Below are 25,029 nucleotides of genomic sequence, written 5' to 3'. Positions count from 1 at the left end.
GTGGGAGTACTCACTGAGAGTGAAACTGGTGCATACAGAGGATCCAAGACCTTCCAAATATGCTTGGAACTGGAGTAGAAACTCATGTAATTGGATATAATATTTTAGATTCATTAATCTCTGTCTTCCCTATTCTGGACCCTGCAGCATGCCAATGAATTCTAGTATATAATGCCCCATAGCTCAAGCGAAGCAGTGTCATCAAAATGCACATAGCACTTTGCTTGAGGAAGTTCACTACTGATGTTATCTTGTTTGTATTCCTCTGCTCTGAATTGTTCTTTGGTTGCTGGAGCTAATTGTTCTTCAAATGATCAAGAACTCTTACTTGCTTTTTGGGAATTTAAGAAAACAGGAGTAACTCTCTTGGAATTCAGCAGGTGAATGCAGGTGAATGGTCAAATGTCATTTTTTTTTTTCTCTTTCAGAAAAATAAAATACATGGACAATGTATCTAACATCATTAAAAATTCCAAACTTGGGGGCTGGGGATTTAGCTCAGCATAAGCGCCTGCCTTGCAAGCAGGCAGTTGTGAGTTCGAGCCCTGATACCAATAAAAAGGAAAAAGACAAAAAAAAAAAAAAAAAAAATCCAAACTTGCAATTTTATAAATACTGCTCTACATCTTGTCAGAATAGTCTCCTGAGAATGAAACACTTTTTCCACTCTTGAATGCAGAAGCTACATTCAAGAGAAGGCAGAAGGAGGGATTTTAAAAATCCTGAATAATGCGCTGAGGCAATGCATGTGTCTTCCATTGTGCACTACGTGCCAGAAGGAGTCACTTTCACAGTCGGAGAATGACACTTAGAGTGCTTATTAAAAAATGAAAAGAAAAAAAGTTTTGAACAGAAACTAATTTTTTTTGTTCCCAGAACAAAGTATCTAACTAAATTTGTTTTTCAAAGAGTAGCCTGAGTGTAAAGAGGGAACTTTTCTAATTAAAAGGTAATTCCAGAAACCTCTGATTATGCCTTAAGTCTACTGAATATGGAAATGTTAAGCCTTCTTAGTAATTAACTCAGTTCACTAGAGTTAGGATGGGCAGGTCTCCTCACTGCTAAGCTTTCGAATTTCACTGTGAGAGCAGTGGGTCAGTGGGGCTTCCACCATGGTGCTTGTGGGCACAACTGGCTTTGTTCAGGAACAGCCCAGTCCAGTCAATGGCCTGCTGACAAGTGTTCGACTTCGGTTTTACTCTTTATTTTCTCATTTCCTTTCTCTTTTAAAATCCTTCATTTGTTGTGCCAACATGCCTGCTTTCCTGGCACACCTGCTTTCTTCCTTAGACGGTGTTTGTTCTCTCAGAATCAATTGCGAGCAGCTTGCAACCAAATGCCTGATTAAAAAGTTAGCAGACCTTGAGTGCAATTACTTCAGCTCTCTAGCACTCAGGCGTTAAACCTGGTGTTAATTGTTTCCCATTTTTGTAACGATCCTTATAATAGGATAAAAGCAAAAGAGATCATTTCTTGCAGTTAAAACAGCAGAAAATGAAGACATTCACTCTGATTAATCATTGTAATATGAAATTAAAGGCAATTAGGAGTAAATACATTTTAGAATATTTTTTGATTCCAGGAAATGTCATCATTCCTGTTATGTCAAAATGTACCTATCAGTTATTACTTGACAAAATATTCACGTAAGGAAGAAAATTATGTGAGATAAACTTTAAATAACTTTAAAATGCTTATATTATTTAGGGAGTATTATTATTATCTGAAGGGTTTCATGAATACAGATGGTGGATAAATACAGCTTATGGTGTATTATCAGCTCATAAGCAAATCTGTGATGAAAGAAAGGAACAAAACAGACACAGCCTTCTCAAAAGAGGTATATCTCCCCAAAAGGATCTCAGGGTAGGCCCTGCAGGCGGAATTTCAAAAGAAGGTATTGTCGTGATAGGCAGTATCAAGACAATGTGTATTTCTTTTCAATATATTAGACTTTTAGTCCCTACAGTGAAGCAAGATATAAATTAAATCTGGAAGATATTGATTCTGATTATCCTGACCCTGTCTATCTAGGCCTATGCTATCTGTGTGTGTGTGTGTGTGTGTGTGTGTGTGTGTGTGTGTGTGGTACTGGGATTGAACTCAGAGATTTGCGCATGCTAGGCATGTTCTCTACCATTGCACTATATACCCAACTCACTTTTTTTTTATTATACTATATAAAAGAGAAAAACATTCAAAATAGAAAAAAGAAACAGTATAACAATGTAAAAAATAAATATTTTATGCATGTTTTAAGCTAAGTGTTATTATGAGTTAAAAAGTTTAAAATATATTTTAAAAACCACTAGCTAAGGTAAATTTACCATCAAAGAAGGAAAAGTCCTAGGTTCAGTGTAGGTTAAGTGTGCAAAATCTAGAGTAATAGATAATAACATCCTTCCAGTTCAATTCCCATTCAGTCACTCACACCCAGAGCAAATTCCAGTCTTGGGAAGAGTTCCAAACAGGCAGACAATTTTTATGTTTATATTTTTTACTTAGTTTCCTATGTTTAGATGCGTTTATATACACAATCACTTACCATTCTGCTGTAAATGCCTGCAGTATGCAGGACAGTAACATGCTATGCAGTTTTGTAGTGAAGGACCACGTGTGTGTCCCGCTCTACCATCTAAGTTTCTGTAAATACAGCATGGAATGCTTGCATAGTGATGAACTTGCCTAACGACATATTTTTAGGTTGAATCCCTATTGTTAAGTAGCACGTGACTCTATTTTCCCTAACCTTCTTTCTTAGCATGTGTCCCCCACATTTACACAGTAATCTGATATTATACATTCAGAAATATCCATTCCATGAACATGGATACTTGAGATAGTTTGATCCTACTTGATTCTATTTTTCTTAAGAAGTAAATATAACTAATAAGTATCTAGGATGAGGTTAGGAATCAAATAATACAATTAATAAACAGGATGAATTGAAAGTTTTTCATATACATTGCTAGAACAGATTTAAATTCCAAATTGTTAATGTCAATTCCTTCTTTCATGAGACACACTAACAGAATAAAGGATTATGGGTATGTACAGGGAGGGAAGGTATCCTAATACAGTGTTGTTTCTTTGTACAAAAATCATTTTTTTTCTGTTTCTGGGAAATTATTATTTTTTAGACATATTTGAACTATTATTGGTTAACTGACATGTTTGATCAAATACCCTAAATAATGAAAACTTTCTAACATTTAATTGTACTTTTCCTTAAAGTATACATGTGTAAATAATTGTTAACTACCCTGATTTAATTGAAAATAACACTCGAGGCTAGCAAATAATGCATTCATTTAAATGTTATTTTATATTTGCAGTTTTAAGTACTTACATATAAACTTTAGGAAATTTTAAATATTTATTCAAATTGCAAGCTTATTGTGATTAAATTTTAATTCAGAAGATAAGTTATACCATATAAGTTCCATTTACTGTTGGAAATTCTGTACATTTTATTCTGCTACCTTTCCCTTTATATCTAAAACAAAAATTAGAAGGCATTTCTTTGCACATATGTTAGATATTAGGGTCAAGAAAACTTTCTAGTGTTTATTCTCTTATCTTCAAAAAATCTATTTTTAATGGTTTTGGACGTTTTTTCTACATCATTTGCCCACATTTGAAACATAATATTTGAGAGGGTTTTACCTCTTGTAAAAGAACTAAATGCTATTGAGTATAACTTAATATTTTCTAGTTGCTACCTACACTTACAGAGGATATTAAATACAGAAGCTCTTGACATATGTTGGAATTCTATATTTGCATTCAGGGAAAATAAATTACTCTCAGTGCACAAATAACTGAGATTGGTGACTCAGTAATGTTTTCAAAGGCAAGGTTTAAAAGCCACAGGGCAAGTAGCGATTATCACTGAGATGTAGGAGTGAATTTTGTTTCAAATATCAGGCTCAAAATCAGTGACTGATGCACTAATAGGTGAAGTTTTTCATTTTGAAATAAAGTCCTCTACTTAGATTGTTCAGAACAAAGACTCATTTACCTAAGAGAAAAATCTTACTCATCTTTATTCCAATTGGGTTTTCTTTTCTTTCTTTTAGGATGGTAACAAGGACTCTGATTATAGCAGTGTGGAGTAGTTACTACATTTTTCAAAGCCATAGGGATTTCAAATATATTTTCATTCAACTTAACAGGACATCAGTGTTTTATAATGCTTAGTAAACTTACAGCAATATTTTGAAAATATTTCCATATCCAAATGTTTCTGTTCCATGTATGTTGGAAACTTGTTTTCACAGCTTTTTTAAAAGATATTTTTAATTCAAAACACCTTATGAGGCCCATCTCTACTCATTTCATTCTCTCATATTATACTACCTACATTATTATTATGATTCCAAAGGAACATACCTTTATACCAACTGAAAATAAGATTGAGGGTGATCTTTAAAGAAATCATGCAGTTGATGAATATTGTCTTTCATAGTTGACTTTGTTCATAGATACACTTAATAACTGTCATTTCTCAAACTATTTTTGAACTCTACACTTATAATGATTCTCCCGTGCAGTTTTTCAACTACTGAAAAAACTATGACGAAAGACTTTCTAATCTCTCCTTTTAAAGTGCCATCATTGTTGAGCGTGGTATCACATGCTTGTAATCCCAGGGCTCAGGAGACAGAGACAGGAGGAGCACCTCATGTTCACAATCAGCTTGGGCAACATAGTTAGCTCAAGGCCATCCTGGAATGCACAGTGAGACCATCTCAAAAAGCAAGATGAAACACCCAAAAACTAAAATAAATAAATAAAATTTAAAAATGCCATTGTTCCTGAGAGTTGTCTTTTCTTTTATTCTTTTTTAAAATTTTATTTAAAGAGGAAAAAAAAAAAAGAAACAGAAAAAGGGTACAAGTAATACAGAATTTCAAAAAGAATAAACAGTAAGAAATCACTAGTTAATAGATTACATATTGTCATCTTAGAAACAGTTGTTCAAGTTATAAAATTAAAACATATAAAGTGGACCTTCAAACAGTGAGACTGCAAACAGTTGTGTTCAGTGACTCAACTAAAACCATTATCTTACACACTTAAACATACATGCAGTTGTATCCTTTAGAGCACTTTCTTTTCTTCTCTTTTTTACAGTAGCAATTATACATTTTGGGTTTTATTACTCCCACAGTTCTTAATACTGTTGTTTTTTTATTTCTTTAAAAACTAAGATTAGTTCATTAAATGCAAATATTTGACATTAGAAGCTATCCAAAATAATATTATGCAAACTCAAAGTACTTCAAAACAATAAACTTTAAAAACAAAAGGCCTTTTAAAATTTAGTAGCCTAGCTGCAATAATGTATAGATTAGTATGTATATAATACAGAGAATACATGTTGGATGAAATTTCTATTAATTTAGAAACTTTTTGTGATTTTATAATAGCAGTTATATAATTCTGTAGTCAGTGAAATAGTGTTCCTAAACAAATAATTTTTATCATCCGATCAAGCTATAAATTACACAGAACTAAACATAGCCAATGAAAAGATTGTTTTTTAAATGTAATGTGTGGTGTCATTAATTTAATGTAATCTTATACTTAAATTTAAACATTCTCATGTTCAACTAATTTTTGATTATTCTGTTATTATTTAATAATTCTTATTAATAGCCCCCAGCATGATCCATATTTTTACACTCTATGAATAGGTAAATTTTGTTTGAATATATGTATAGTATGTCTCTATTGATGTTTATGAATGTTTTGTAACATATATTCCTATACTTATACATGTACATGCATACATCCAAAGATAAATGCGTGTATGGTGTAGGAATATTTTTAGTTTCTTAATTTTTACTAATTTATGCTGTAACAAATAAATGCGACTTGAAAATTACATATTCTTAATTGAAACTTTTCAATTCCAAACAATATTTTTATTGATGACCTTTGAGAAAACTAAAAGAAATCATTATACAATGCTTGTCTTATTACAAACTTTTTTTCAAAAAAATTACAAAGAACAAATTATTTATGTTTTCTTATGTGCCTTGCATATGTAACAATTTGCTGTGAAGTTACCCCATCTCATATCTCTATCAGTCGATTTTTTCATTGCCTGTTATTTTTTAAATGCATACAAGATTTCAGATAAAAATGCTGAGTGTTTATTTTGTGTTTACTCTGCTCCTACTGCCTCTATTTTTTCTCTGTGAGAAATCTAGGAAAAAAATTCTAGAACGTTAGTCAAAGAACCCAGAAGTGCAATATTTGCCCAGTGGTGGTATGTTCTGAACTTTAAGCTCAGATTTCTATGTCCCATGTGCATACTTTGGGTCTCAACTACTGTTTTGCGACTCTTACCCATAGTTCACTTCTCTGTGTGACCTGGTCCCCTCCCTAAGCGATGAGGAGGATTAAGTCCTTCAACATGATTGCGTGGGTAGTTTCTGTGCTGCTGATAGTTTCTCAGCTGTCTCCTCGCATCATAGACTAGAAAGATACGCTGCAGCAGCATCATTTTTTCCCTTTTGCTTTCTTGCTGAAGATGTGACTAATGGTTCAGAATTAATTGTACTCCATGGTGATAGATATATGTACCATAAGCTAGATTATGTTTGTACTCCTTTATGGTTTCTAAAAAGTTTTAGTGCTTCATTTTATGCTACAAAAATAAGAGGAAAAGATTTGCTAAATAAAACTGCAAGGTCCGACACAGAATCAGCTGAAAGATGATATCATATTTCAGGTGTAAATTAATCAACTTCTATGAAGAGTTTTTAGCCATGTTGTGTATAATAATAGCATTTCTTGCCGATTTTATACACAGATCGTCTCTTATATTCCTACCCATCCAATGCTGTTTTGTTCTCTTTGAGTAATGTGATCTGTATTCTAAAAGTGTGAGTTACTGTCTTTCATTCTTACAAGGTAATTATGATCTGGTGCCTGTTTAGCAGTAGACAAGGGAAGATTAAATTGGGGTGTGTGTGTGTGTGTGTGTGTGTATGTTTTTTACACTCTTCTGAGTGAAGTGGTCATAGTCTGAAGTTAATTATAATATATAAAAATGGGACTATGTCCCCAAAATTATCACATTAAAATGTTTTTAATCTAGAAGTTTTATTTTATATTGTGAATGATTAACAAAAAGAATGCTAGAGAAATATTCTTTATATCTTTTATTGATTCTGCTAAAGCTAGCTGAGATGAATCATTAAATATTAGGCGTCAAATGAGACTCTAATTCTGTTACCATTAGTGACAGTGCTGGCACATATTTTTCAGTCATTCGGCATTATCCGAAGAAAAGCCCCCTTGCTTTAAGACTCCATGTAATGTCAGCGACTTCTATACTGACCTAGTAACAGTGAGAATTTAGTACAATTTATAATTAAATTGCCACAACTTCCATGCATGCTAATTTTGTAAATATGATAAGGGCAACTTACTTCGTCACATGGATTAGTTTGTACTAGAAAACTAGATAGGACAGGACTCATGCCAAGTTATTTCTTCCATACTTCTGTACATATAATTTATAGATGCAAAAATTCTGCTTGTAATTCAGGAACAGCTGCTCCTGTTAAATGTAGTCATTTTGTATTTTGTATGCTCAGATAAAGGACTGTATTCCTACTGGGCAACATTTAACTGTGAGAAATAGGTTGAAGACATTTTAGATAGCACAGTCTAAATAAGAATATAAGAAGCAACATAACTAACAATGAAGACAATTTTTAATCCTTGCTTTGACTTTTGAGGAGACCTGAGAGTGCGATGATGTTGCCAAGCACATGGGGGAAACTAATTCAAAATATTTTCTTTTTCTCTTATATCTCAAAGGGAAAAAGATGTTGTAGAAAGATTCTTGTTTTATGTTTGCTGCAAATTTTTAAATTCAAGCACTCAGGCTCACCCAAAAGGAATTCAAAGAATGTACTTCTCTCTGAAGTTTACTAAAGATACTAAAGTTTTAAGAGAAGTGCTACTTAACTTTTGCTCAGATTATATCACAATGAAAAGGAAATAAAATTACATTATGCATGTCACCATGTGTCATTAACATATATCCCCTTATCATGGAGAGACTTAAGAAATATTCAAAGTACTTTACAAAACACAGAAAAGCATATAGGTCACTAATGTGTGAGGCTCATTTCAAAACAAGTATGTTTACAAACTAAAGTAAACAAAACAACTAAGTTAATGTGATGTTCTTACATACATTTGAGGAAAAATAAGCTCCAAAGTAAACATGCAGTTGGGTAGTAAGTGCGAATGAAGGATGATAACTGTATCCTCAAATGAAGCAATTGCTAGGCAGCAGAAAATAAATTGGAATGAAGAGCAGTAAGTATAGTGTAAGAGAAGACATCTGCTTTCCCTAAAAATACCACTTGAATTTAAATGACCACTTGTAATCTGAAAACTAGTCATTCTTTATGTAACATTGCTAAAACTAGGAATTAAAGAAATAATTTTAAAGTTGCTAAAAAGTTTCCTTCCATCACCTGTGATCAGTGACATTGCCACCCATCTTTCTCAAACATAAAATATATGTTTCCAAACATTCAAAAATGTAAACATGAAAGCAAATAAACAGAGGCTGACAGTAGTAGAAGGCTATTTATTGTATATCATTTTGCTACTTCTAAAATAGAAAAGGGATCTGCAAAGTCCTTAGACAAAGAACTTTTCCCATGGGAAAACTCCTTACAAGATGGACACTGGTATTATATTACTACATTATTTGGTTTAGACTCTTTCCAGAAATCTTTTACGTAATTCATTTTCATTCAGTAAGCATTTGTCAAAAGCTCGTGAAAGGTCAGGAGTTCATTCGGCACAAAACTTCCTGCTTTTGATTTTATCAGCCTTTTTTAAAAGGTTGGTAGCTTTCATCTGTAGCCACATGAAAAGTAATCAACCAAGGATTCACCAAATTAACAGGTATTCTGCATTTGCATCATGAATAGTCTATTCTGAGAGACTCTGTTAGTCTTCCATTCTTTCATTATTCTAGTTTCATAAATTGATAATGGATTCCAATTATTTTGTCATACACTCAAAACACATTTTTCCTCCTTTTTTCATATTTCTCTTCCTGGGTCATTACTGATTAACCAAGTGAGAGTGTCTAGTTCAGAATCAGACCTTGATTAACCTGAAACAATCAGGAGAGAGAGAACCACGTTCTACAAAGGTGACATAACTGCTGGCTCAAAGAACTAATGGAAAGTACCTTAATGGAATCCTATTTTTTTAAAATATGAACTTTCTTAGAACCTTTGTGATACAATTTCTATCTTTGTTATCAATGAATTATTAGTAGCTAGAGCACTATCTCGCATATAGTTGGGCCTCAAAATGTATTTTCTAAATGAATAAATTAATGAGAAATATTAATGGTGGGTTTTCATTTGGATTTGTTGCAATCTATAAAAACAAGTCACTTATCTTTATCTTCTTCTCTGAAAAAGTGTAATGAATTAAAATATTAAATACTTAACTGAATTCCAGCTCAAAAACAAAAATGATATATGTATGCTATATTAGTGGAACCATTTAAGTCTGATTACTTCTAAAAGAGCATAGGAAAGTAGTTAAGCTTATCAAATACAATTAATAAAATATCTTCTTATAAAGTAAATACATAGTCAAAATTTTTAGTTTATCCAAGCTCAGAACATTTACTTTCATATTGAAAAATTTTGTATAATTTTATTCTCCAGAATTTCCCTGTTCATAGTAAAGGTACATGTTAAATTTTAAATACTATTTTTCTTAAATTAGAAACGCAGAATCCTCTCTTAAAATTTATCACTCAGATTCTCATCTTTCAAAATGTAAACAAAGTATATGTATATTGCCATGGTTTATGTCTTTGGCCCCCAGGCCTCATGAGTTGGCATTGTGCATTTGTGATGATTTATTGTCTAGTGCTTAGATTGATGATGTCAGTGCTCCACCCACATAGTGGTGGAGCCAAGATGTGATGTAATGGCAGGAAGAAGGTGTGTCTTGCTCTTTGCTGGTTCTTGCTTGCTGTTTGAAGCCACCATAAACTGCGGTCCAGCCATGCCAACCTGCCTTGGAGCCAACAGAGTATAGACAAAAACCGCCAAAAACTATAAAAAATAAACCTTTATTTTCCCAACTTTGGGTTTCAGGTATTTTTGTCTCAGCGATAAATATAAAGTAACTAAGACAGAATTTGGTGCCAGGAGTAGGGTCCTTTGCTGTGGCTATACCTGACCATGTTTCTCAAGCGGCTTTAAAAATGGCTTGTGGACAGAGTTTAAAAAGGTTCGGACATGTCGCTTAGATGCATAAAGCTGGAGCAGTTAGGCTGTTCTATAGAGGAGATACTGGTCAGAGCTCAGGAGACCAAAAGGCTGATAAAAAGCCTGATGGTAAACACCAGATTGAGAGATTTCTGCTGAAAAAAAGGACTACATTGGTTGTTGGACTCCCCATAATGTGTGTTATAGGTTGGTAGAAAGTTTGTCTATCTTTTGCTCATGCCCAGAGACTTTGCCTGAGCCTGAGACAAAGGGCAATGGACTGATTAATCTTAAAAAGAAAATTAAAAATCAATCAAATGTTGAGTCTGTGGTGTGGCTATTGTTGGGGATTTTTAGTCAGATTTATGTTGCAAATCAAAAGCAAAGAGCCCAGCAGGATAGTTTACAATACTGTGAGTTTGGCCAAAAGGAAAATGTCAAAAGGGCTGTAGATTATAAATACAGAGATGAGATTTTAATTGCTGAAAAAAAAAAAAAAAACACAGATAAAAAGATGGCCCCGGCGCATCCCAGGAAGGGGTCCCCACCCTGTGCAGCCTCACTGCAAAGATAAAAAATTTGCTCAAGAGGAAAAAGCTGCAGAGTTCCATGCTCCAAAATGTCAACAGAGGCCACATGAGGTTCCACAATGGCAGCAAAAAAGCTTTTCCTCACAATCAGGTTCACAGAGCCCAGCAATCCAGGCAACTGACCCCTATAGACGAGAGAGAAAAAGCCTGGCTACTGCTCCAGCTAGCAGCAAACCTTGGCAACATCCACATGGTGTTGACTTTAGGTGCAAAAAAAATGCACAACTTCTGAGGGTAAGATGGCTTCCACCTCAATTGCAAAGGGCCTGGGAGGCCAGGCAGTGTGCCCCTGAGAAGGCAATTTATAAAGATATAAGGGTAAAGCCAAAGGTGCAGTAGAGACCCCAAAAGTTTAAAAAAGCCAACAACATAGATGATCCAAAAAAGCTACAAAAAGTAAGCAGAAAAGATTTAAAAAGCAAAGCTGCAGCAGCTGATATCCCTGGAAGTGCCATGGGGGTAAAATCACCCAAGCCGTTTAGAGCTTATAACCAGATTGCTTCAGATGCTGAGCATAAAACTCTAGGACTTAATGTTTGTCTTGCTGGATGTTGGACTTGCTTTGTTTCCAGTGCTTTATATTACCCTGTTTGTAACTTTTGGAATGGTAATGTTTATCTTGTGCCTTTGCATTTCAGAAATGTTTAACCTTGTTTCATTTATACAGGGGTTACAGTTAAGAGTTTACCATAGATCTTAAAAGACACTTGAGACTTACTTTTCAACAATGCCAAAACTGTTAAGACTTTGACAACTCTTACAGGTGGACTAAATGTCTTTTATATAAAAAATGTACAAGAGTCCTGGGGGCCAGGAGTGAAATGTCTTGGTTTACGTCTGTGACCCCCCAGGTCTCATGAGTTTGCATTGTGCATTTGTGATGGTTCATTGTCTAGTGCTTGGCTTGATGGTGTCAGGCTCCACCCACATGGGGGTGGGGCCAAGATGTGATGTAATGGCAGGAAGAAGGTGTGTCTTGCTCTTTGCTGGTTCCTGCTTGCTGTTTGAAGCCATGATAAACTGCCATCCAGCCATGCCAGCCTGCCTTGGAGCCAACTGAGTATAGACGAAAATCTCCAAAAACTATAAAAAATAAACCTTTCCTCTCCCAACTTTAGGCTTCAGGTATTTTGTCTCAGTGATAAATGTAAAGTAACTAAGACATATATATTAATATTAGTTATCCTTAAATTGAATATACATAAATCTCAGTAAAATGTGTTCTTTGAGAAAAAGCAAGCTAAAATTATTTCTAATTAACATTTTGGAAAATATTTGCATCAAATTGTGCTTTCCCATCTACAGATTTTAAGTACCTTCAGGATGATTTCTTCTACGTACATGTGTGTGTGTGTGTGTGTGTGTGTGTGTGTGTGTGTACTTGAGCATGTGTGTATATGACAGAGACAGAGTGAAGAGAGAAAGGGATAGAGAAAGAGATAGGCAAAGCAGGAGGCAGAAAATATTATTTACTGAATTATAAATCAAATGTTCATTTTTTGTACTAAAATAAAACATAATATGGAAATATGAAATCTCAATGTAATTTTGTATTGTATTATAGCTGGCTGGTGTATTTACAACGGTTAATTTAGAGATGCATGTATATTTTTCTTGATCTCAAAATAATGAAAACAGAATTAGAGCAATATTTCTTTGAAAATAGCCATAAGTTTCTGCAAATAAAATCATGTTTTATTACTTAAAAACTATTTATCTATCAATTATAGAAAATCATTTAGGCTTATAATTTTCAACCAAAAGCTTACTTTTAATATCATAAACATTGAGCATATTTACTGTTGTAATATTTAGTTTAGTGCTATATTTCTGTACTTGTGTTATTTGAGGAGCAAGCAAAGGCTTTTAATTGCAGTGACTAGAAAGCTAAGTAAAGGAAGTAATGTAAGAAGTAAGGAAAGAAAATTAAAATAGAAGAAAACGGATTGGAAGATCGTTCGGCGTTCTTGTTTATTTATCATGTGTCACTACTTGGATACTTAACTTACATATAGTCAGAAAATATTTTGTCTTGATTCAGATAAAAATAATCTACCAGAAATAAAAAAAAAAAAAGAGCTGGGGATCTAACTCATCAGCCTCTGACTAAAAGCGCAAGGTCGTGAGTTTGATCTCTGGTATAAAAATAAATAAATAAATAAAGTACTTAAAAAATGTGATTCAATTAAGCAAAATCCTCACTAATTTGATTTCCATAGTTTAAAAATTATATTTTCATGTCAGAAAAGAGATTTTTTTTTTCTGTTGGGTGAAGAAATCATATCTTTAAATGTAGCCAAATGTTGATAGATGTTTAAAAAGGTGTGGCTTTAAGTTTAAAGAATTATAGCTGCCTTTTATTGACTATCTACAATATGTTAGGTACTATATCCCAGGGATATTTGTACTTTTATATATGTTGATCTTTAAAAAACTTCAATCAGAAAGGCACTGTTTTCTCCCTTTTTCAACGTCAGAAATTCATTTAAAAAGAAAGAATCCTGCACTGGGCCATTTCTAGAGATAAAATTTTGGAAATCAGAAGACCCATTCTAGCTTCTTATTTGGCTCTTTTTAATTCAGTCTAAAAAGATGAGTTGAGTCTTGAACAATACCCATAGCTCCTGATTTTTAAGAATTCACTGCATTCTTTTGGCTGCATTTCAGTTTATTCAAGTCTTCTTATATCTGACTTGAAAGTTTAGATATTTTGCGTACGTCAATCTTATGATGATAAATTAGTGATGGATCTTCTTGATCAATTTGCTTCACACCATAACATTTGTGTACCAATTCTTAGTCCACATGCATCACCAACCCTACCTTCCTGCAGGCTGATAAATTGCAAACAATTCTGCCAATTAAGTTTTAAACATCTTTATGTCAAATTAACTAAGAATTATTTCCATAAGGCACAGTAGTTTAAACATTGCATTACTCTGATTTACAGTCTCATTGAAATAAATTACACTAAATTTATAATCTTTCATATTCTCACTTTTAAAGTGTTAAAGAATTACATAGCATAATATATATGAGATGGAGTCTAATAAGCTGGTTTTGAAATAATTTTAGGGGGAAAATGCTTCATGTTTTGTTCTCAGTATAATCATTGTCCCAGGCATACAGCTGATGCTCAACAAATAATTGTACTACTGGCCAAACTTCAGACTCCTGCATTACAGCATAACTTATACTGCAAATTGGGATTCTTCTGGAAAAAATATATATAGCATTTATGTTTATAAAATATCATAAATACATTTTTTCCTTTTCTGTTAATCATACTCTCCTTAATAAGTTTTGGAACTCAGAAAAGTTTATAGAGATTATCCATTAGTTCTCTCTTAGGACTTCCCTTTTTTACTCACCTGATTTGTAAGTAAGAAAAATCCCTACGGAGATATTATCAAATATACTTTAAAATCTGTAAGCTCTTCAGGAGGAAGATCACTTGAAAAATCATGTTTGGACAGTTTGTTCCTTAGTATTTACTTGATCAAAAATGATACTGATAAGATAAGGGCACATTAAAAGAAAAACAAAAAGTGTTGTTTTTGCTTAGAGGACTAAATTTGTATGAAAGAGGAAAACACACTAAATAAAAGGGATAATGTGACCTTCCTTACACAAAGAGAAATACATTTCTAGTATTATTTGACTTGGTTTTTTTGTAGCACTCACGTAGGCATGTGTCAATGCCTTTGAAAGGGAATGATGCTCGTAAGATAGCTGTGCATGAAGGTGAAATGTGCTACCATAGAGGCAATTAGAACCGTTTATGATTATAGTTTATGTGATGTTAGCATCAGTTCATTAAAAATGTACTGAACTATCAACTCATTTCACATAGGTCATTGACCAGCAATAAATTGATATCAGCTCTTCTCCATTATGACTCTTAGCTGAATTTGAACCAGTGACTCATAGAAAATAGGCTGTATCTATTGTCAGTCTGTAAAAGTACACTTATAGCTGCAGTACAGTTAGCGATTACATGTGTTTCCAACGGCATTTCTGTCTCTTTGAAATAAATACAATCAGTAAATTGTCTTGAAAATCACACATACTGGGTAATAGAAAATGAATATATTATACATTATTTCGTATTTACATTTCATTTACAAATTTATAAATTCATGATTTTCTTCAATCTGAATAAAACTGATCACACGTGAAATGATGTTAAAAGATTTTGAGCTGTCAAAGAAGAATGAAAATTAGGCCCAGGAGTATACCACAGAGTTTCTACTTGTGTAATCCTCTAAGGCTAAAGTTTTCACTCCACATTTGCTGTATTCTCATATTTCATGGATTGTTCAGATTAAGGAACATTTACTGAGAGAATTAAACTTTATGTGCTGAAATACACAAATTTTTATTATTAAAACTAGCTTTTATTGAAATAACCATATAGGCACTTTAGTTCACCTCTAGAACTGATTTTGTACAAACAGACTCCGAAGTATAAACACCTTCCGACTGTAATATGCTGTAACCAAAGACTGGTATCTGGGCCACTGGGTAATAAAAATTTACTAATTTAATCTCTCTCTCTCTTTCTCTCTCTCTCTCTATCTTTCTCTCTCCTGTATCTCTATCTCTTTCTCTCTGTCTCTAGCTGTTTCTGTCTCTCCTCTGTCTCTTTTCTCTCTCTTTTTACCTCTCTCTCTCTGTCTCTCTCTCTCTCTTTGTCTGTCTGTCTCTGTCTCTCCCCTCTCCTGTTTTTCTGTAGTCTCTTTTCATATATAATAATTGCAACTTCACAGAACTTGGTGACTTGAAATAATAATTTTACTGTTCATTATTGGTTTAAATATATCCACATATGAAAGGCTACCTTAGAAAATCACATACTGATGCAAGGAATATATTGATTGCAAAAATTACTGTAAAAACTTCAAGTAAGCCAAATACCTGACCATTCAAAATAATTGAAATGCCATATTAGGTATTCACTCAAATGTATGAAGCAACATATTTGCACATTTCTTTGTATTTAGATATTGCCTATAAATTTGTCAACTAGTATAAGCATTCTTTTTTGCCCTTCTTATGACACTTTTGAAAGCGTTTTTATCTGTTTTTGTGATCTTACATATATAAGATGTACAGTCTTTTTGATTATTTGCTGGTTGGGCACTACCCATCCAATGACAAATACCAAATGCTTGTTCTTGGTTTGTTCCCAGTCTTACTTAATTGGTTTTATTCGGTGCCGTTTCTTGATAGTTTATTGTGCATATTTATCGTGTCCACTAGGCGCGCACGCTTTGCCAGGAGGAGTGTTAACTGGCCTGTCCTGTGGTCTCTTTGTAGTCGCAGCGCCGTGTTACGTTTCACCTCCCCGACGGCTCCCAGGAAAGCTGCAGTGACAGCGGGCTGGGAGACCACGAGCCGGTGGGTAGTGGAACCCTGATCTCACACCCTCTTCCTCTGGTTCAGCCACAGGACGAGTTCTACGACCAGGCCTCTCCAGACAAGAGGACTGAAGCAGATGGCAACTCTGACCCCAACTCCGGTGAGTCCTTTTAAAATTCTCACTCCTGGGAGCTGCGGTTTCTTATACATTGGGGTGATCTGCGATGCACATTAACAGATATTGTCTTCTGGCCTTTTTGTTGTTCTATTATTGAAATAAACCGATGATAATATGGTTGATATGTTGACTATTGAGTTGTATATCTTCATTTTCTGAAGCACTGAAAAATAAAACCATGACACAAATATAAGGAAAGTATTTTTGTAAGATATCCTGGTATCAAACATGGTGTAGTGTAAAAGCACATATTTTAGATACGGTATGATACAGTTAAGTGTAAAATGGCAAGTGAATATTTTATATATATAAATGTCCTGTGGGAAACTGTTTTTCAGTGAACACTTTAGAGGAACAACAAAAGATTAACTTGTATTTAAAATAAGCAGGAAGACAAAAGATAATTATTTTGTTTTTCTTCTTTTCTTTTCTTTTCTTTTCTTTTTTTTTTTTTTTTTTTTTTTTTTTTTTTTTTTTTTTTCCTCTCTGCTTGGGGTTTTTGGATGATTTGTTTTTTGTGTTTTGACCACGTTGTTTTTTTTTTTTTTTTTTTTTTTTTTTTTTTTTTTTTCTTTTCACAATCTTTATTGTTCGCACATCCACACAGGAATTATTGTCTGTTTGAAATAAGCTCTGTAAAATCACTTCTTCCTTGACCTGTGGAATAAATCTTAAGCAAAGGCTGTCTACTGCTTCTTTAGTCATATTCCTCCTACCACTGTCTCATCCACTTTAATTAAAAAAAAAAAAAAAAGGAACAGTTGAAACCTATAAGGACCAGGCCAGACTCATGATGATAATGGTATTTTACTTACACTGAATGTTCTTTTTTTTTCTAACAAAGCGATGTTGATGCACGTTTGGGACTAATGGGTACCTGAGAAATCTGTGCATTTTCCCAATGGTGCTGTGATATTAAAAGTTATGAAGGGAAATAAGTCAATAGTATCATAAGATGTCATCTGAACTGAAAATGTTTAAAAAAATTAATTCATCTTTAATCTTCTTCCAACTAGTTGCCTAAAATGAGAAATGGGATTAGTATGACTTTTTAATAATTTCTAGCTATTTAGACTCAGCTGCTTCAGACAATAAAGTAGCTCTGACATCTATGATTGAAGTAGGAATATTAAGAGGATGTAGAAAGGACAAAAAGGGCTTTCATAACTAGTCCTGAGTCTTGGTGTTGTTTGACTCTCAGGGTTTTAAATTGATTCTTTCTATCAAAGAAAGAGAGCTGTTGTAGGTGTTTCTCCTTTCTGCCTCCACCAAACATGGACCGCCCAGCATCTCTGCCGGGTTCCAATGTGTAGCCTTAATCTCACAGGCAATAGTTTATGTGTGGAGGTATGTTCACATCTTCTTTCTCCTGATGTTTACCCTTTCTGGTAGTTGTTTTGTTTCATTTTATTTTGTTTTGTTTTGGGAAGATGTAGGTAAACTTAGGAATTTCTGTACAAAATATTGGTTGTGTAAGAATATAGCGAAGGCAGATTGTATCCAGTGCGTCAACACTGAATTTGGGAGATCAGGACATCAATTCTCTTTAGTTTCTTGACGTTGATTTGTATAAGCACCGCTGTATCTTAAGTATTCTCACTGATTCAGACTTCCCTAGACTGTTGTGGACAGGTTAGAGTAGATAGGATTTAAAATAGCTCTTCCTATACTGTTACTATATTCTGTAACTCCAATTTTAAAATAGCACTTATTTGCCTTAAACTAAGTCTGGAAACTAGTCCTAACCTGCCTTTTATAAAAGTATATAGGAATGGTTGAATCCTCTTATCTTGGGGCCTTAGTCAAAACCAAGTAGAAGACTCACATTTAAACACTTTGGAATAAATTGTTTTAGGAAATGTCTATACAATTCAACAAGGCTATTTTATAGAACTATAGACAAAGTAGTTATGATATGTGAATTTCTAGGTGAAGGGTTTATACTTGCCTCAGACAGTGTTTGCATTATTTTTAGCCAGAATAATGAAATATTTTGGATGCACATGCATGATGTCAGATGCAATAAGTTTATCCAGTGGGTTTCAAAATTTGATAAACATATTGGGTCCTTGTTAGTTACTTAATTGAATTAGTTGTTTTAAAATATTCAGCTGGAAAACAAAAGCAGCATGTATGATTTATTTACTAGATTGAAAAAAAAAATGATCGCTCGTTCTATATTTTCTGTGTCCTTGCTTTGTCTATACTGATACAGGGCCAGGTGAGATGTACATTAGTATAGAAACAACAAAAGCAGAATCAATGTATATGTGCTATCACTATCAGAGCAGCTGTTTATACGCACAAATTAATGTTTGCCTGTTGACACATGGAAGGAATTATACATTGCTAAGGGCAAATTCCTAGAAAATAAAATTTAGGCTTAAGTGAAAACGTGCACTTACATTTGTATTTTAACAAAAATGTTTTTCAGATTGTATTGATGAAATTCAAGACAAACAAATGCAGGTTTTATTAAAACTTTATAGCTGAAAATAACTATGTAGCTACTTTGATTTTTTTTTTTTCTTATTGTGGTTTGTAAAAAATACTCTAAGAAAACTACAGTACAGTTTAGCTGTCATTTCTTAAAGGAAATGAAGTCTCTAAAGAAAATACATGTTTGAGGAAGACAAGAAGTAAATAAGAATGAGATGCAATAAGCACGTTGATGATTGGTGAACTGAGCCAGACCACATGAACAGACAAGTTATTTTAGAATAGAAATCATTTTTGGCAATTTTAAGCCCACACTTAGAGAAGACCATATTTGAGTCTTCCCATCACTGAAGAAGAGAAAAAGAGAGCATTTTGCCTGGCTCTCAAGGTAAGTGTGATTACATTGCCATTGGCTAGAACTTTATCCAATGTATATGTAGCAATGTATATTGCTACTCACAGCATGACTTCTCAGACTTGGGCAACAGCAGTGGCCCGCTGCCAACTGCAAGACAGAAGAGGTTTTAAAACTAAAAGAAAAAAAATACAAATATACTTTCAATACTGCTTTAAGAGCTCCCAGAATTTGTACGAATCTAGACATTTACAGAAAGATCCAAGGGATGGCACAACATGCACGCTCTAATGTTTAAGCCAATCTAGAGACTTCACACAGGAGAATAGCAGTCAGTGAAAGTCTATAAGCCAGGAAGATGAGTAAGATCAGGAAATACGAAGCCTTGAGGTTCCTTGGTACTTAGCAGTTTCTTTGACATCTAGTAAGATTTGAAAATTTAACCGTCTTCATAAATTTCTATAGTAGAATGAATTTCGATAAATAAAAATGTAGTAAGAAATTCAAACTAAATGCTCCTTGGACTAAGGAGAACACCCTACTTTGTTATCTTCAAATATCATAGTTATATTTTGTAATTAATTTTGAGGAACTTGTGGAGTCAATAGCAATCACCTTGATTTTTACATTTCAGTTCTTTTCACTGTCTTCAGTTGGAGGGTTTCTGTCTGCATTCTAATAAATTTTAAAGAGTTACTAAGTAAAATAAATTATACTTAAAAATCCCTATTTTTAATAATATGATACTTATTTTAAAAGATCATTAAAAGTGAACACTAAATTTTTGAAACTCGAATTTAGGATAGATTCTTACTTCTGAAGACACATACACACAAATTCATACACTCAGTTGTATTGGTATATAACACTCTTTTTTAAAATTCCAACTTCAAAAACTGGATTTTTTTGCATAAAATATGTACAATATCCAGTTTTTGAAAAGACATGTAAATTATGGACATATTTAAGTGTACTATTATTAGATATGAAATTTCCTGTTAAGGACTGTGTGCTAAGGCTCGGTTCCCGGCCCAGGGCACTATTGGGAGGTAGCAGAACCTTTAAGAGACGGGGCCTAGTGAGAGGAAATTAAGTTTCTGGAAATGTGCCCTAGTAGGGAATGCTGGGACCACGACCTTTTCCTATCTCTTTTTCTCCCTGGTTTTTATGAGATAGAAAATTTTGTTTTACCACATGCTCTTAAACATGGTGTGCTGCCTCATCCCAGGTGTCAAAATGGAACACATTTAAATAATCATAGACAGAAATCTCTCAAGTCACAAGCCAAGTAGACATTTCCTCCTCTATAAGTTGATGATCTCAAGTATTTTGTCATAGTACTATAGAGTAACACAACATGCTAAGCTGAAAATAAGTGAAAAGTAAAGTGAGGAATAATAATAGGTTATCAGACTAGGATATGTGATCACATATGACCCTTTGCCACCTATTCACATATGCATGTTCCTCATCTTTAGAACATCAAATCTCCATTGTATTTGTATTCCAGAAATGTTGTCCCCAGCATCCTTAATTCCAAAGTTTCGATACCATGTCAAAACAAACTAGTAAATTCTGATCCTTTGGTAATTTCTCCGTTTAGATGTACACTGTCTTGTTTGTACCAGTCATTTTGGACGTGTTCAGAAATATTGCTCATACCATCTTTCTATGGGAAGGAAAAAAGGATTCTGTAAGGCTGTCTCTGTACTGTCCTGTCCTGATGCATGGAAAGGTCTGTTACTCTCTAAATTCTTGTTTCCGTGGGTTCTGCCATAAACTCCAGCTTCAAATACTTTTCTTTCTTGATTTCTCTGAGTCTTACTCAACCAACATAATGCAAACTTGCTCGGTTTCATTCTTTACTTTTCTCCTGTTCTCAGCCAGGAGAAAAGAAAGCTTTTAGCATGTAGGGTTGGTAATACTGTTGTTTAATAACTTCATATCTCCGTCTCTATTAGTCAGCTTTCCAGTTGCTGGGAAAATACCCAACACTCACAGTGTAAAGGAGGAGGTGGTTTGTTTGACCCATGTCCTCAGAGGTCCATTGGCAACTGATGCCAAGGCAGAAATGTTACGGCGAAAGTGCTTGGTGGGGGAAGATGGCACATTTCACAAGACGATGAACCAGAGTAGAACAGCACCAAAGAGAAAGATGCTGGGACCAGATATAGCCATGAATAAAGTGTCTGATTAAAAAAATACAAAAGGGAAACACACACACATTATATGAAGGTGAAAAATTTTAGTATTTCAAAAATATTTCCATGCAATATTATGTTAAGTTGTATTTCTGCTAGTTGCTATGATTATACGTCATTCTATTAAAGTTTGCTGTGTGGATATGAAAATGATATAGATATCAATTTGGCACAGTATGGCCAGGCCTTAATTTAATTTTTGGTTGATTAAATTCAACTATTACTTTTCAGAAAATGCTAGGCACGTAGCTGATTTGAATATCAGTTCACAGAATGAACTGGTACCCACAGATGTCTCATAATACCTATAATTTGGTGTCTTTTCTCAATATTGTAAAATAAGAAAACAGTTGAGACAAATGTAAAAACAAATATAGCCTGGATTTAAAAAGATATTTAAAATTGTTATTTAGTTTATTAATAGTGACGATGAAATTATAGTTATGTAGGATGATAGTCTAAAATGTATTGAAACAGAAGTATCGTGTTTAAACTTTAATTTAATAATATTACAACAAAATATGATCATAATGGTGATGGTAAAGCTAGATTAATCAGTTAAACCTTAGTAGTTGTTGCGGTATATCTATTTTGGTGGTTATTATATTCTCTGAATTTTTGCATTTTTAAATTCAATATGTGTTACACATGAACTCACGTGTTATATATTTTTCTTTTCTCTTTTATTTTGATCCAAAACTATGGTTCACTTTATGAAAGTTTAGGCAGACATTTATATATATATAATGAATCTCTTTTATGCATGTAAGTGTGTTTCAAATGTTGAAGATTCCAGTAAAGAGAAATTTTTCCATAATTACACATGTATTTTTAAGAACAGATCAGAAATTGATCATTGTTTTCACTAAAGAACTTTAAAATACAATAATTTTTCAAAACTTGTCTCTGAAATTTAGCAGTAAAACATTTTACTGGAAACAGAGTTTTTCTGTTTTTAGGGCACAAGAGAACAGTTTAGGAAAGGACAAGAACTTCTGAGAGCCTAATAACTACTATGTACGGTGTTCCAGGCACAGTAAAATCCGAGAGCACGCTAATTTATCTGCACAATAGATAATGTGTGTGTTCAGCATTTACTTCACTAACATATTTATTTAATTTTGCTTTTTACTCCAGGCAAAGATTTATTCCATTCCCAAACAGCAGTAAATCATATTTCCTTAAGAAGTTAACTCATTAACGTGATCACAAGCCATTAATTCTACAAAAATAGTGAAGGGATTTTCTATTGAAGTTTGTTATTTATTAAATATAAGTAGATTGAGGAAAGAATTTCACTAATTTAAAATCAGACAAAAACAATTATATGATCTGATCAGGAATAGGTTATTACCACTAATTCAGAATTAAGTCTTAATCTTGTCTCATTGAAAAACAAGAATAGAGTTATTTTTATATCTAATATGTCTTCAGATGTTATTTAAAAGGATTTTCTGCTGTTTAATCATGTGTATAATTACAGATTGTATTTACTTTGTAACAGCTCTGCCTGTTACGGATTTTGAATTTACCTGAACTTAGTTATGAGTCTTATCTCACTAAGTATATTTTTGGCATGATTGTGTTTTTGTATAATATTTACTGAAATTTATTTACCAGTCAGGAATTGTAAAAAATGTTTTGATGTAGAATTCATAATCTAACAAAAAAACTTTAAATCATATAGGGTTGAAGTGTAAGCTGAAACTCAGAAATGCAGTGTTGTCTGTAACCGCTTAGTGAGAGCTGATGCAGCCTATGAAACCAGGAGTGTCTGACTCCACCTTTATGCATTTATTACACAAAAAGCGCTGTGTGATGGAACCATGTTTTATCGCAGTGTATGACAAAGCAAAATCATCTTTGGTATTGCAATTTAAATAGCAAAACATTAATATATTAAGTTGAAAAATTTAAAGTTAAATATTAAGAAGTGATGTAGTTCAGTAGTTTATTAGGATGAACAACTTGTAAGAGAAATATTTCTGAAACTTTTGGGATTTTTTAAATTTTATTTTATTTGTTTTATGACTTTGGTAGTAGGTTAAAGAAAATTGACTAATTTAATTGTCACCCAATATAGCATTGTTTTACAAATAAGAAGAAAATGAAGTGACATAAAAAGACATAAAAAAGAAGTGCTATTTCTAAAATTCCAAAGATTATCAAAGATAAAACCTATAGATATATATGTTACCTCAATTATTTTCATTAGAATAGGCTGTTCTTATCCAAATTCTTAGATTTTTCCTCAAAAGCTTATGTATTATTATATTGTTGATTGTTGTTTCTCTGTTAACTTCGAAGAAATATTTGTTTACTTCTGTATTCTCCATTCATGGCAGTATATTGCATATATTCATTAAGCAATATTTGTTAACTTAATTAATAAATCGCTACTTCCAGAACACAAAAATAAAATCAAATTGCACATGTTCTATTAAGATAAAACTAAGTAAATGAAATCTGAAAGTTAATATATCATGTTAGCTACATTATAGTTAGTATTAACTTTTTGTTTTCTCTATATTTCTTATAATTTAACAGTGTACTTAAAATTACATTTTCACTTTTTAATTAAGTAACATACATGAAAACTGCCTGAAATAGAGCTGAAAAGAGATCCTTAACATGTTTTTATATATCAAATATAATTTTTGTGAAAGTTTTCCTTGCTATTATATATAAAGATAACCAAATGCACATGCTTAGAGAAATCAAATATTTAAAGGATTGAGCATAATAGACACGCAATCATTTTGAAAAAAGTCAAGTCAATAAAATAAAAACCTCCACAAAACTCCAGAAAATATAAAGTTTTCTATATAATCCCATAACCAAGACTTCATGCTAATCTTAACCTGCTAGAAAATAAAAATACTGATGTTAATATACTTCAAAAGATAAACAGAAACTTGACTTTTGTCACACTATCATATTAAATACTTTTTGAGAATCATTTTTGAGTAATGTCTTTGTAAGTATTCTGGGTTGAGAAAATTTTGCAATTTTGAAGAAAATTACTCAGCGTCTTCATAGTGTAATCTGCTGTATTTGTCTCCTTCATGGGATTTATAATCACTTCAAGATGATTCTATAATAGTAGCCCCTGAGTTGATGAACCTACAATGCCTAAGAGAATAATACAGAAAAACGTAACCAGTCCTTCCGTGGTTTGAGGTAAAGGAAAATGAAGGCTTAGAGCTGTGTAAGAAACAACTTGAGGGGCCAGGGATTTAGTGCAGCGGTTCAAGTGCTTGCATGGTCAGTGTGAGGTTGTGAGTTTGATCCCCAGTACAAAAACAAAACAAAACAGAACATAATTTGTTTAACTTTGTGTAGTATGAGATTTTTAATATTTTGTCTCATTAAATATTTTAAATAAACTTACAAATTGTAAACGTTTTCGTATGAACTCTACAGAAGACAGAATGTCTTCTAGTCTGAAAACATATGTATTAGAAACCAAATATACATATACTTATCTCTCATCTATTAATTTGTGATTGCTGGGTAACAAATAACCACAAACAAAACAAATGAAAACACACAAGTATCTCGATTTCTATACATTGAAAATCTGATTATGACTGAGTTAAGTCCTCTGCTATGAATTCCACAAAGC

The 25,029-nt window shown here is 33.0% G+C and overlaps 1 protein-coding gene across 8 annotated transcripts in view; it reads left to right on the top strand.

The window, feature by feature from the left end:
• Window positions 1-25,029, top strand: part of Pcdh9 (protocadherin 9) — an 873,584-nt gene that overhangs the window by 524,193 nt on the left and 324,362 nt on the right. For 4 of the 8 annotated variants that reach the window (XM_063246818.1, XM_063246819.1, XM_063246822.1 and 1 more), the window contains one exon: window positions 16,316-16,391. The exons of 1 other annotated variant lie outside the window; for it this stretch is intronic. In XM_063246818.1, coding sequence (XP_063102888.1) covers window positions 16,316-16,391 — 76 coding nt within the window. Of the gene's footprint in view, window positions 1-16,189; window positions 16,392-25,029 lie in introns of all 8 variants that reach the window. 3 more of the 8 variants (XM_063246817.1, XM_013141393.3, XM_063246820.1) reach the window with 1 other exon arrangement.

This window comes from Cavia porcellus, unplaced genomic scaffold (genome assembly GCF_034190915.1).
Source record: "Cavia porcellus strain 051 isolate PalLab524CR breed Dunkin Hartley unplaced genomic scaffold, mCavPor4.1 scaffold_4, whole genome shotgun sequence".
Classification (NCBI taxonomy): domain Eukaryota; kingdom Metazoa; phylum Chordata; class Mammalia; order Rodentia; family Caviidae; genus Cavia; species Cavia porcellus.
Note: the sequence above shows the minus strand (reverse complement) of the source record. Positions and strands in the feature narration are given on the sequence as shown.